This window comes from Schistocerca piceifrons, chromosome 8 (genome assembly GCF_021461385.2).
Source record: "Schistocerca piceifrons isolate TAMUIC-IGC-003096 chromosome 8, iqSchPice1.1, whole genome shotgun sequence".
NCBI classification, from domain to species: Eukaryota; Metazoa; Arthropoda; class Insecta; order Orthoptera; family Acrididae; genus Schistocerca; species Schistocerca piceifrons.
In genome coordinates, this window is record NC_060145.1 from 476510227 (window position 1) to 476523648 (window position 13422).

The 13422-nt window shown below is 45.6% G+C and overlaps 1 protein-coding gene across 3 annotated transcripts in view; it reads left to right on the forward strand.

The window, feature by feature from the left end:
* LOC124711580 (microspherule protein 1) overlaps positions 1-13422 on the forward strand; it is a 139938-nt gene that overhangs the window by 34540 nt on the left and 91976 nt on the right. For all 3 annotated transcript variants that reach the window (XM_047241728.1, XM_047241727.1, XM_047241726.1), the window contains exon 4: positions 8740-8975. In XM_047241728.1, coding sequence (XP_047097684.1) covers positions 8740-8975 — 236 coding nt within the window. The remainder of the gene's footprint in view (positions 1-8739; positions 8976-13422) is intronic.

Below are 13422 nucleotides of genomic sequence, written 5' to 3' on the forward strand. Positions count from 1 at the left end.
GAGGCGGTAATGCAAAGCGTAGTAGTTCCGCAACGGATCAGAAGTCTCAGCGGACGGACGATCTGGCCAACCCTTCTGAATACAGCGTAAAACCCGGGAGAGGGTAGGATCAGAACCCGTAGCAGCCGCCAGCCAGTTCCCGGTGATGGGGAACCCTTCCACGCACTCCGTCGCTCGCGCGCGCCAACGCCACTAGCCCAACGCCATGTCGGGACGCGGAAAGGGAGGCAAAGTCAAGAGCAAGTTAAAAGTCCCGCTCAAGCAGGGCTGGGCTCCAGTTCCCGGTCGGCACAACCCACCGCCTCCTGCGCAAGGGAAACTATGCCGAGCACGTCGGCACCGGGGCGCCCGTCTACCTCGCCGCCGTCATGGAGTACCTCACGGCTGAGGTCCTCGAACTGGCCAGAAACGCGGCCCGCGACAACAAGAAGACGCGCATCATCCCGCGCCACCTGCAACTTGCCATCCGCAACGACGAGGAGCTCAACAAGCTCTTGTCGGGTGTCACCATCGCACAGGGTGGTGTCCTGCCCAACATCCAGGCCATCCTGCTGTCAAAAATTGTAGTAACATCAAGTTGAACAAATATATTTCAAGGATGACACAATACATGTAAGTCACAGATCAAGTAAACAAAGTAAGACGTGTGTACACTTTAACAGTCAAATCCGAACTGAGTCCGAGTCTAGCGGCCGCTGCCTGACTGGCCGCTTAGGTGGCACTGCTGCTGCATGGCTGGCAGACAGCGCCTCATGTAGAGGACGCACGTAACTGCGCGGTGGCACTTTGAAAGATCGGCGAGTCACAACAATCATTTGTCGGTCCTAAGTACCCTGTGCAACACACAACTTTAACAGAGTCACACTATACACTTATTGATTTGATGTGGAATAACCCTACAGTATTAGTGGTGTGCTTACTTGACGCAGTCACATTGATTAAATATCTAGGCATAACATTTGCAAAGTGATACAAAATGGAATGAGCACATTAGGCTGGCAGTAGAGAGGGTGAATGGTCGACTTTGTTTCATTGGGAGAATATTGGGAAAGTGTAGCTCATCTATAAAGAAGACAGTGTATATAGAACACCAGTGTGGACCATTCTAGAGTACTGATAGTGTGTTTGGGATTCCCACCAGGTCAAATTAATGGAATACATTGGTGTAGTTCAAAGGTGTGATGCCAGATCCGATCGCCACACAAGTATTACAGAGTGCTTCGTGAATTCAAATGAAAATTCCTGGAGGGAAGATGATGCTCTTTTTGTGAGGCATTATTACAGAATTTTAGACAATTGGCATCCAGCATTTGAGGGTGATTGCAGATTGATTCTACTGAAACTGACGTACATTTTTGCATAAAGACCGTGAAAATAAGAAGAGATCAATTGGAGCTCATATGGAGACTTACAGTTGGTCATTTTTCTCTTGCTCTATTTGCAAGTGGATTGGAAAGGAAAGTGACTAGTAGTGGCTTGATGTACTTTCCACCGTGCATTGTACAGTGTCTTGTGGGTTATATATGTAGATGTAGATAAGAAACATCGTCTTTTTTTTGGAGGTACTTCTGACCAAAAAGCATTTCTGGTACCTCCTGCAGTGTCGGGGGCTAGAATAGACCCGTGGCCTGTCCTTGCTTGTCATAAGAGGTGATTAAAGGGCGTCCTTTTTATTGGGTCAAGTTTTTACCTTGGTCTTATATGACTGTTCATCCAACTTTTGAAGGTTTTTGCTCTTTCCAGTTTTTTTTTTTTGATGCTGTCCCCTCACATTTTTTGGCTTTTTAAATTCTGGTCCCCCTATTTAGGTTTGACGTCCACTTTCCAAATTTTACTGAAGCATGGGCCATTTGAGGAAGGATAGATACCTTGCTGTGATGCATCACCTCTCCACTGTGTGCTGTTATCTTTTGCACCTACCAATTAAGTGGACCTCTGCACCTGCACCTGAAATCCAGCACGGTAGCCAGTCCGTCGTGGTGTGGTTTCCATTTATCCTCTTGGTGGTAGCCCCCTGACAGCGCAGGGATCGCACTGCCAATGCCCGAACTCTGACCTTTTCGAGTCAGCTGAGGACCAGGCGCCTGTCCACTTCAGGGTACCAGGACTGTGGACAACAGCTACTGTGCCAGGTGGCCTTTGCCTTTGCCTTTGCCTTGGCGGGGTGGCGCCCGCAGGGAGAGTCTCCAGTTGGAGTGAGTAGTATCGGGACAGATGATTTGCAATGAAACAGATCAAACTTAATGGTGGCCATGCCAACATGGCCATCTCATCAGACGGGAACAGTGATTTTAATGCAGAAGTTTACTGTCCTACAGCATTTCCGTGATTGACCACGCCTTAAGTAGTCGAGAGTCGGGCAAGGAGAAGTGGAAGTGGACAGTTTACTGACTTTGTTCCCGCACTGACGGTGGCTCTTTAGCTTCAGTGAAGTCAATGTTTTTTGTTGAAAACATTGAAAATAAGTTTGGGAAGGTTGCAATAATAGAGAAGATGAGAAATGGAGCTTTGCTGATCAAAACATCACACGTCAACCAGTCACGGGCACTTAAGGCCAATGTCAAATTAGGAGATATACCAGTCATAGTTTCTCCTCATAACAAGCTAAATAGAATTAAATGTGTTATCTTCCATCAGGACCTAATGCTACAAACTGATGAAGAGCTGTGTACTAATCTGGTGTGGCATGAAGTCCATTTTATTCGCCGCATCTGGAAGGTACTCAAGGGTAATAAAGTGGACAATGGAGCCTTTATCCTAGCCTTCGATGGCAACATTTTACCTTCGGTCTATAGATGTGATCTCAGGCATTACTTCCCTCCTCCAATGAGATACTGTAAGTACCAAAGGTTCAGTCACATGTCCTCCCGCTGTTCTAATGAGACTGTATGTGGGGTACGTGGATGGACGTCCCATGAGGGCAGCCCTTGTGACAAACCCTCTCAATGTGTCAGTTGTCCGGAACCACACCCTCCTTGTTCATGGCAGTGCTTAGTGTTCAAGAGGGAGAAGAAAATGCAAGAGTATAAAATGGTTGAACGCCAGGCTTACTAAGATGCAAGGAAAAAGTTTGAAAGATTTCATCCAACTAATGTGACCTCCAGTTTTGCAACAGTAGTGTCATAGTCTGCACCTTACACGATGACAAGGTCTCACGCAACACCTTATGGTCCTCATCATATTCCAGGGTCTGCCCCACAGTTGGGGGAGAGAATGTCAGATCCCTCATCCCCTACACCTATAGCACCGGTGGTTCCCACACCATCGGTGTGGCCAGAGATGCCTAGTCGTCCTCTGGCATCAGGGATGAGGACACCGTCTCAATATAAGGACCAGCAGCCACAATCTGCAGGTCGAAGAAAAGTACGGTCCTCTTCTCTCTTGGAAGATAAAATGGGGAAATATATACAGAAATCAAAGTCTCATAAGGATAAGCAGAAAGGTAAGCTACTCTCTGAGGCTTCGGATGTTTTTCTCCCCAGCCCTACAGCGGTTGAGCCTATGCACGCAGACAATGGATCACCGGGTAGACCATGACTTGCTAGCAAAGTAATCGCAGCAGTCTTTTACATTTGCCACTTTCTCAGACCTGACTCCAATGCTCCTTCAATGGAACTGTAATGGCTACTATCATCATTTGATCAAACTCCGTCGTTGAATGGCTATTTACTCGGTAATTGGCATAACGCTTCAGGAAACACAGTTTATGGTAACACACCTCCGTGCTCTGAAAAACTACCAGCCCTACTTTACGAACCATGTTAACGTCGAGAGCGCATCCGATGGGGGTCTGTACCCTCATATGCTCTGATATTTTCAGAGGTTGTGCCCGTTATTGTCTCTGTCAGTTCAGATGATGATATGTAATGTTTATCTATCCCCGGATGTGCCTTCCCGTTATTATGAGCTGTTCAACTTAATGGTACAGCTCTCTGACCCCTTCCTCTTATTGCGGAACTTCAGTGCCCATAATCCTCTGTTGGTCAGCGGAACTATGTCTCACAGCGGCCGAGTACCAGAACACCTTCTTTCAGAATTGGATGTCTGCCTACTCAGCACTAGAGCTGCAACCCATTTCAGTGTGGGCCAGGTTGCAGCCTGAGTATCTTACCCCTGATTCAATGGCGTGTCCACGGCGATCTTTGTGACGGCAACCATTTTCCTATCATTCTCTCCCTCTCCACTCACAGACATCTAGAACATGCCCCACGTTAGTTGCTTCAGAAAGCTGATCGGCAGGCTTTCTCTTCTGCAGCCACTTTTGCAGACATTCGTGTGACAGATATCGACAAATTGATACAGTATACTGTTGATATTATTAGTAGTGCTACAGCAACAACAATAATACCATACTCCTCCAGCTCACCTGGTGACTGCCGGTGCCATGGTTGTCTGAAGATACAGCCACAGCTGTAAGGGAGCACTGTAGAATGCTTCAATGGCACAAGTGCCATCCCTCTATGGATAATTTAATAGCATTCAAGATACTCTGGGAGAAAGCGCAGTGTTTAATGATGAAAAGGAAGCAAGAGTGTTGAGAGCAATATGTTTCAACTATGTGATCCCACACCTCATCATGCCAAGTACAGATTAAAATCTGCAGCATTTGTGGCCATCCATCACCCATGGCAGTTCCTGGCATCCTTGTCAGTGGTAACATCTGCACTGATCCCATGGTACTTTCTGAGTGTTTTGCAGCACACTTCGCTGAAGTGCCTGCTTGCTGTAATTAACACACGGGAACACGTCATTGAGTGCTGCCCGCTGTCTCTCCACCCACATGGCTCTCTATCATAAGATGTCCAGTTTAGCGATTGGGAGCTTCGCAGTGCTTTGGCAGAGTGTTGCGATATGGCCCCTGGATCTGACAAAATCCACAACCAAATGCTCAAACATCTTTGTACCAACAGCACAAAACATATCCTCATGCCTTTTAATTGCATTTGGTGGAAGAGAGTATCTCCCTCTGAATGGTGGGAAGGTATTGTTACTGCTTTCCTGAAACTGGGAAAGGACTCATATTTTTAACTAACTACCGACCAGTCTCTCTGACGAATGGGCTGTGTAAGCTATTCAAACTGGTGGTCAGCTGCCGTCTTTGTTGGTGCCTTGAAACTGGAGGGCATATTTCATGATTCCAAAACAGCTTCCATTCCACTACATATCACCTGGTTTGTTTGGAATCCGCAGTGTGCAATGCTTTTGCACATCGCCAACATCCGATTGATGTGTTCTTTGACCTACTGAAGGCATATGATACTATCTGGCGACATCACGTCCTATCTGCACCGCATGAGTGGGGTATCCAGGGCAGTTTACCTATATTTATCCAGAATTTCCTATCACTCCAACTTTTTTTCTGGTCAAAATAGGTTTGACTCTCAGCATCCAATATTTACAGGAAACCGGAGTCGTTCAAGGATTGGTTCTGAGCATAACACTGTTTGCCATTGCCAGCAGTGGTATTGTAAATGCAGTGGGCCCCACAGTCTGTCTCTCTGTCACTGTATGTGGATTATCCTTACCTGCACTATGCCTCTGCATCACTGTGCACTGTTGAATACCAACTTCAGGGGGCTGTCTGGAGAGTCCACGACCGGGTATGAATCACAGCTTTCAATTTTCTCCTGCAAAATCACAAGTTATGCATTTTTGTTGACTCTGGGCTGTGCACCCACTCCCATAAATTTATCTTGGTGACCAGTTACTTGAAGTAATTGAAACTTTCCAATCCTTAAGTATTTTATTTGACCACAAGCTAACTTGGCTACCTCATGTCTGCTGGCTCAAGGCAGCTTGGATGAAGAAGCTGAATGCTTCCGTTTTTGTAGTCACTCCTCGTGGACTGTGGACTGCACAGTTCTGCGATTTTACAAAGTGCTGATTTTATCCTCCTTGGATTATGGATGCATTGCCTATGGGTTGACAGCACCATCTGTGCTGAACCTACTGGACCCTGTCCACCACACTGGCATATGGTTGGCTATGGGGTCCTTCTGTATGAGCCCTGTTGACAGCCTCCTGGCAGAAGCCGGTGTCCCACCACCATGTGTTATACGACAGCAGCTTCTGGCAAGTTATGTACTCACAATCTGTCAGATGCCTACCCACCTGTGTCACTCAACTCTGTTCCACAACCACCAGTTCAGACTATTTGCGCATCGCCCAAAACTGGGATGACCAGCTGGGATCCAACTTGATAATCTACTGAAGGACCGCCTACAGCCCCCGTTAGTCTGTGTTCCTAGAGCTCCGTTTGGACATCCCCCATGAGCTGCTCCATGCCTTGTGATATAGATGGACCTCTTCTGTGGCCCCAAGAAGAATGCTGATCCTACCGATCTCTGACACCTGTTTCTTTCAATCCTCCACACTTATTCTAATTCAGTTACCTCTACAGAGATGGATCAAAAGTAAACAATAGGGTCAGTTATGTATGCAGGGGGTCACGAGAAGCACACTCTGCCAAGTTCCTGCAGCATATACACTGCAGAGATTGTTGCCATCTCTCAGGCTTTGCGGTACGTCAAATCCCAGACCACGACAAACTTTCTGATCTGTAGCGATTCCATGAATTGCTTAAAAGGCATAATCCTGCGCTATCCCAAAAATCTTTTGGTCACCAACATCCAGGACCTACTGGATGACCTCCACAGCTCTGGAAAGACAGTGATCTTCATTTGGACACCGAGCCACATAGGCATTCCAGGAAATGAACTCGCCAACCATCTAGTTAAAGACGCAATTACAGGAGATCAATTTGACGTCAGGATACCGGGCACAGACTTAAGATTACAACTTCGATGCAATGTTTTGAGGTTCTGGGAATTGGAATAGCAGGCTACTATGACCCAAAACAAGTTGAGAACGATTAAAGGGTCCACTAAGGTGTGGCATACATCTTTCCAGGCCTCTCTGAAAGATGCCATTGTATTGTGTGGAATATACATCGGCCACACAAGAATCACCCACAAGTTCCTTCTGCGTCAGAAGGATCCTCCTCACTGCAGCTGCGCTATTCTACTGATGATAGTACATGTTATCGTCGAGTGCGTCCTGCTGGCCTATCTGCGGCACACTCTCAACTTGCCTACCTCACTAACTCAGATACTTGCAGATGACATGACAGTCACTACCAAAGTGTTGCATTTCCTGAGGGTGAGCGTATTTTACTCTAATCTATAAGTGTCCTCCATTTCAAGTGTTACAGATTGTTGTGGGGACAAGAGCCTCCCCCTAAGGCAGGAACCGATCAAGTGACTGCTGGTTGCTTGCTACCCCTCTCACCTTGTTGTATATTTAGACCCTTTTATGTAAGATGCTGCCTAGGTTATATCTATTTTCTTTTCCCTATCAAGTTACAACTGCTGTCATGCCCTTTTAAAACTCTTTGGCTTGCTTATATAGCTTGAGCAGCCAAGTCAATTTTTTATTTTATTTTATTATTATTATTTTTTATTCTATTTTATTTTATTTTATTTATTTTTTTTATTTTATTTATTTATTTATTTTTAAATTACGCTTGTTACCTTTTCACGTGTTTCTCTCATAAGGAGGGGCCGATGACCCTGTAGTTTAGTCCCTTTAAACACATCATCATCATCATCGCATTTCTGGTAGCTGGAATCTGAGGTTTTTGTTAATTTTGCCTTTTGCATTCTTGTGGAGAAATTTCTATAGGAACTTTCATTCTCTAAAGCATATTTCTTTATATCTAGGCCTAATTAAGATGTGAAATACCAATTTTCATAGATTCACCTTTAAATTGTTTTTTAATATAATGAAATATTTTCTTAATAAATTTGATCCTCTATTTCACTGCCTTAGAACGTTGAATTTCCAAAAATAGTGATGGCCAAATACATATTTTTATTGATTTTGCTTTAAAAATGGTTTCTTAATGAAATATTTTCATAAAACACTTTTTACCCTATTTCACCCCGTGGGTGACTGAATTTCCAAAAATACTGAAACACACAATTTTTTATTTGAATCCAAGAAGTCAGATACCATTTTCATAAATGTTGCTTTAAATATACTTTAGAAGTTCTTTAGTAATGATAAAAAAACTTTCATCCACTATTTCTCTTCCATAGGGATAAAATTTCCACACACACTGAAACGTGTATTTCTTTATTTCTGAGTAAGAAAGCGAATAACAATTTTCATGTGTCTACCTTCAAAATTGCCTTAATAGTGGCATATTTTCAAAAAATCTTTCACTCCCTATTTCACCCCTTTGAAAAAGCCCTACAGTATAAGGTAGACACCCTCCCCAAATTTCAAGTTTCTACCCTTGACAGTTTTGGCTGGGCAATGATGGAGTCTTTACGCCAATACAATGGGAGATTCTTCAAAGTTCATAATACACTGAAGTGAGCTTCATGATTACTTTATCCATGTGCCGACTCCATAGTAACTTGTTACCCAGCTGGACGCCAAGAAATCTTACACCTGTTTTTGAGTCAGTGGATGACCATTAATATCTACCTCTGTTGCTAAAAGGTTATAGTTGCAAAGTAGAATGGAATGTAGTAAGTTTTATTTAAAGATAAAAGACTTACAGGACAACATTGTTTATGTGCAGGTAGTTTAAAACTAGATATATTAAATGCATATTTCGTGTGTTCAGAAACAATTTGTGTTTTCTTTATTCCCTTGCTCCTAAATTGTCATGAAGTTACAAATCTTATGGTCTATCACTCAGGTAAATTCATACTAAAATTTGTTGCATTGCAGAGGCAATGAGTTCTGCTGCGACTACTCCGGCCAGTACTGTCACTCCTTCCTCGACTGTGTCCGTGCCAACCGAAAATCGGCAGAGGCGTACGGGCGGTTCGGCCAGTGGACGCACAGGGGGCTCAGCCGGTAGTCGTCGCAATAAGAGGCCGCGTCATTCCCATTCAGTCGCCACGAAGGATCTCGGTCGTTGGAAGCCTACTGATGATCTTGCTCTGATTACCAATGTTCAGCTGGTAAGAACACTTCTATTTCACATAGAAAACACGTCATTTGTTTGTACAGCTTTGTTTTTCTCTAATTACATTACTAGAAAAGGTACCATCAATTACTTTATAAATTTTGATGAAATCTCTGTTTGTAAAATTATAACTCTTTCAAGAGAAGAGTCATTACTCTTAACCACCAAAGGTAGAATGGGATTGATCTCGAAACTAAAAACATGGATGTCTCTGTAGACTGGTTTAAATTAGTTGGCATCTGACGTTATGACAACTTCTGTCTGCAGGCGGCCGCTACTGCACTGCAATCTCCGTGTCGATGGAAAATTTCCTCAACCCTTGAGTGGATGCACCTGTGTGTAAAGTACACCAATCAGAAAAAAACGATGATTAGTACCATTCCATTGTTTTTTTACAATGGCAAGCCCACACCTATTCCTTCACTTCTGCTTCAGCTAACACAGTGATAAGTTGTTGTCATACATGCAACTGAGAGCATGTTGTACAAAATAAACAACAAGCTAGGTGAGAACAAATTTACAGACTGTGCCAGAAATGACCCAGATTCCAGCACAATCACACACTGACACAGTTATCTACGAGATAATTAGTAATCAAACGAGTGGTTTTCGTGGATCTGATGCAATTGCTCTGTCTAATATTTCCAGTGGGTTACTAACATTGGCTAACACTTACATGTCACAGTGAGAGTTTATTTTATTATTGTTTAATTAAACAGTGATTTAGCTCATATAATGTAAGTATATTAAACTGGAAGTAAACTGTAAATTTGTTCACACACATTTACCTCAGTAACATAAAGACAGCTATTCTTTACACCCCCCCTGCGGGTCTGGGGGTTAGAATAGGCCCGAGGTATTCCTGCCTGTTGTAAGAGGCGACTAAAAGGAGTCTCACGTTTCAGCCTTTATGTGGTGGTCCCCTGTAGGGTTTGACCTCCGTTTTTTCAAAATTTTCCGGAAGAGCGAGCCAATTGGGGAATGGCACCTTACATGGTGCATTGTGTCCATCGTACACTGAGACCTATTGCAGCCTTCGTCCACATGGATCTGCACTTACGCTCATTCTCCAACTGTTGGGCACCCAGGTGCGTATTTTTCCATCAACTGTGCAGTATCGTTTTCTACGCTGATGATGATAATGGACCTGTTTGCTTGGTTGCACCTGATATCCAGCACAGTAGCCAGTCCATTGCAGTGGGGCCGCCATGTACCCTGTTGGTTGTAGCCCCCTGACCACACAGGGATCTCTCTGCTGGTGCCTGCACCGTTAACTCCCCACATATGCCGAGGAGTAGGTGACTGTCACCCTGGAGCATCAGTACTCCCAGCAATGGCCATCCTGCCAGATGGCATTTGCTGCGGCTGGTTGGCGCCCGTGGGAAGGACCCGTTGTTGGAATGGGTGACATCAGGGCGGATGACACACTATGAAGCGTAGTACATCATCTCTTGCTGGTGGTCAAACACCAGCAGTCTCTTAAGTGTTCACAGGCTCAAATCAATGCAAGGAAGTACAACCCCAAATCATTCCCCTCTTTGGCCACACCATGAGAGAAACGTCAGGCTAAGGATGGCATCAGCTCTAATTCTCTCCAGTACCTTGTATGTTTGACAATGGTGGGGAATCTTTCATGATGATGAAGCCTCGGTTTTTTGTTGAGCATTTAGAGGATGAGTTTGGGGAGGTGGAGGGCTAGTCCAAAATGAGATCTGGGTCAGTCTTGATCCAAACAGTGTCCTCTGCCCAGTCACAGGCGTTACTCGCTTGTGACAAGCTGGAGGATGTTTCTGTAACCATCATACCCCATAAGAGCGTAAATGTTGTCCATGGTATCATATTTCACAGGTACTTTCTTTTGCAGTCTGGCGAATAGCTGCTTGCCAATTTAGAGCGGCGATGTGTACATTTTGTTCAGCGTGTCCACCGGGGTCTGAGGAATAATCAGGTTGCCACCAGTGCCTTCATCTTGGCCTTCGAGGGTGATACATTACCCGAGAACATCAAGGTGATGGTGTACCGCTGTGATGTAAAGCCCTATATCCCTCCCCCAATGTGGTGCTTTAAATGCTGGAAGTGCAGCCATATGTCTTCCCGCTGGACTTCCAGCGTCACATGCCGAGATCGCAGACACCCATCACATCCTAATACTCCATGTGCCCCGCCTCCCATCTGTGTCAACTGTGGAGAGCACCATTCACATTGCTCGCCTGACTGCAGTATTCTCCAGAAAGAAAGGAAAATCATGGAGTACAAGACCCTGGACTGCCTGACGTAAATTGAGGCTAAGAGGACATTTGAATGGCTACATCCTGTATTTGTGACATCGTCTTACACCGCCGCTACAACAGCTCTAGCCCAATCAGCTCCACCAACCACAGTCACCTCTCAGAGCCGGAAGACTACACCTGCCCCCAACCACTGGAGATATTAGTCCCCACTTCTGCGCCGGAGAAGCATAAGTCTTCTTCAGCTCCTCTCGCTAGGAAGTGCTCCCTTGGGTCACTCCCTTCCAGGTTTCTGCTAGTGGGAAAGATGACACCCGCCAGTGGCTGAAGAGTCCAAAAGCAGCTGGTCGTAGGGCTTCACACTCGTCCTCAGTCCTGGTGACTGAGTCAGTGAAGTTCTCCCAGCCAGGGAAACCCAAGGAGCAGCGAGAGAAATAGAAGATCCCTAAGAACAAGGGAATTGTGGTGACACCCACACCACAACTACCTACGAACTCTGCACCTGTGGATGAGGTGGAGATTCTGGCATTCGTTGAGGACCTAGATCTCGCCGGACCCTCTGACACAGTGGATAAAGACTGCTCAGCCAATAAGTCAGTGCCAGCAGGTGACCCTGAGGTGTAAACTGCCTAATTGAATGTTCCATGCCTTACCAGTCTCACGATGATGCCATCCTCCTCTGGAATTGTGGCAGTTTTTTCCACTGCCTGGCTGAGCTACGGCAACTGTTAAGTTTACACCTGCTTTCTGCGTTGCCCTCCAGGAAACCTGGTTCCTGGCAATGCAGACCCCTGCCCTCTGCCACTATAAGGGATATTACAGGAACCATAGTGACTATAATCGAGTGTCATGTGGACTTTGAGTTTATGTCCTCAACCCAGTCTGTGTGCCCTTTCACACCCCCCTTGAATCTGTGGTTGTCAGAATAAGGACAACGCAGGAAATAACTGTGTGCAATGTATATCTTCCTCCAGATGGTGCAGTACGCTGAACGTATTAGCTGTACTGATTGATTAACTCCCTAAACCTTTCCTACTTTTGGGAGATTTTAACGCCCCTAACCCCTTGTGGGGTGGTGCCATGCTTACTGGCCGAGGCAGAAAAGTCGAAACTTTACTGTCTCAGTTCGACTTTTGCCTCTTAAATACCGGGGCTGCCACACATTTCAGTGTGTCTCATGGTAGTTACTCAGCCATTGATTTATCAATTTGCAGCCCAGGACTTCTGCTATCTGTCCACTGGAGAGCACATGACGACCTGTGTGGTAGTGACCACTTCCCCACCTTCCTGTCACTGCCCCAGCATCAGGCACACGGACGCCTATCCAGATCGTCTTTAAACAAGGCAGACTGGGAAGCTTTCACCTCTGGTGTCACCGTTGAATCTCCCCCACACAGAAACTTCATTGTGGTGGTTGAGCAGGTGACTACAACAGCCCTTTCTGCAGCAGAAAATGTGATCCCTCGCTCTTTAGGGTGTCCCCCGGCGAAAGGCAGTCCCTTGGTGGTCGCTGGAAGTCGCTGAAGTACTTAAGGAACATCAGTGAGCTCTACAGTGGCATAAGTGGCACCCTTCCCTGGAGCACCTCATAGTCTTTAAATGGCTCCGTGCCCGTGTTTGTCAACTTATCAAACGATGGAAGCAGGAGTGTTTGGAGAGATACGTCTCGACCATTGGGTGTTATACATCATCTTCCCAAGTCTGGGCAAGGATCAAACATGTTTTCGGCTACCAGACCCGAAACAGGTGTTCCCGGTGTTAACATAAATGGAGTTTTATCTACCGACACAATCGTGATTGCCGAGAACTTTGCTGAGCACTATGCTCGAGCCTCTGTGTCGGAGGATTACCCCTCACGTTCACTACACGCCACAGTGAATCCTATAACGCCCCATTTACAGAGTGGAAGCTCCTCAGTGCCCTTGGACATTGCCCCAACACAGCTCCTGGACCAGATCAGATCCACAGTCAGATGATTAAACATCTCTCATCTGACTACAAGCAACATCTCATCTTCTTCAACCGGATCTGGTGTGATGGCGTGTTACCATCACAATGGCAGGAGAGCACCATCATTCCAGTGCTCAAACCTGGTAAAAACCCGCTTGATGTGGATAGCTATCGGCCCATTAGCCTCATCAATACTCTTTGTAGGCTGCTGGGACGTTGCAAAGACAGACATAATGTCTGCAGGGATACTGCAATCACTTTTTT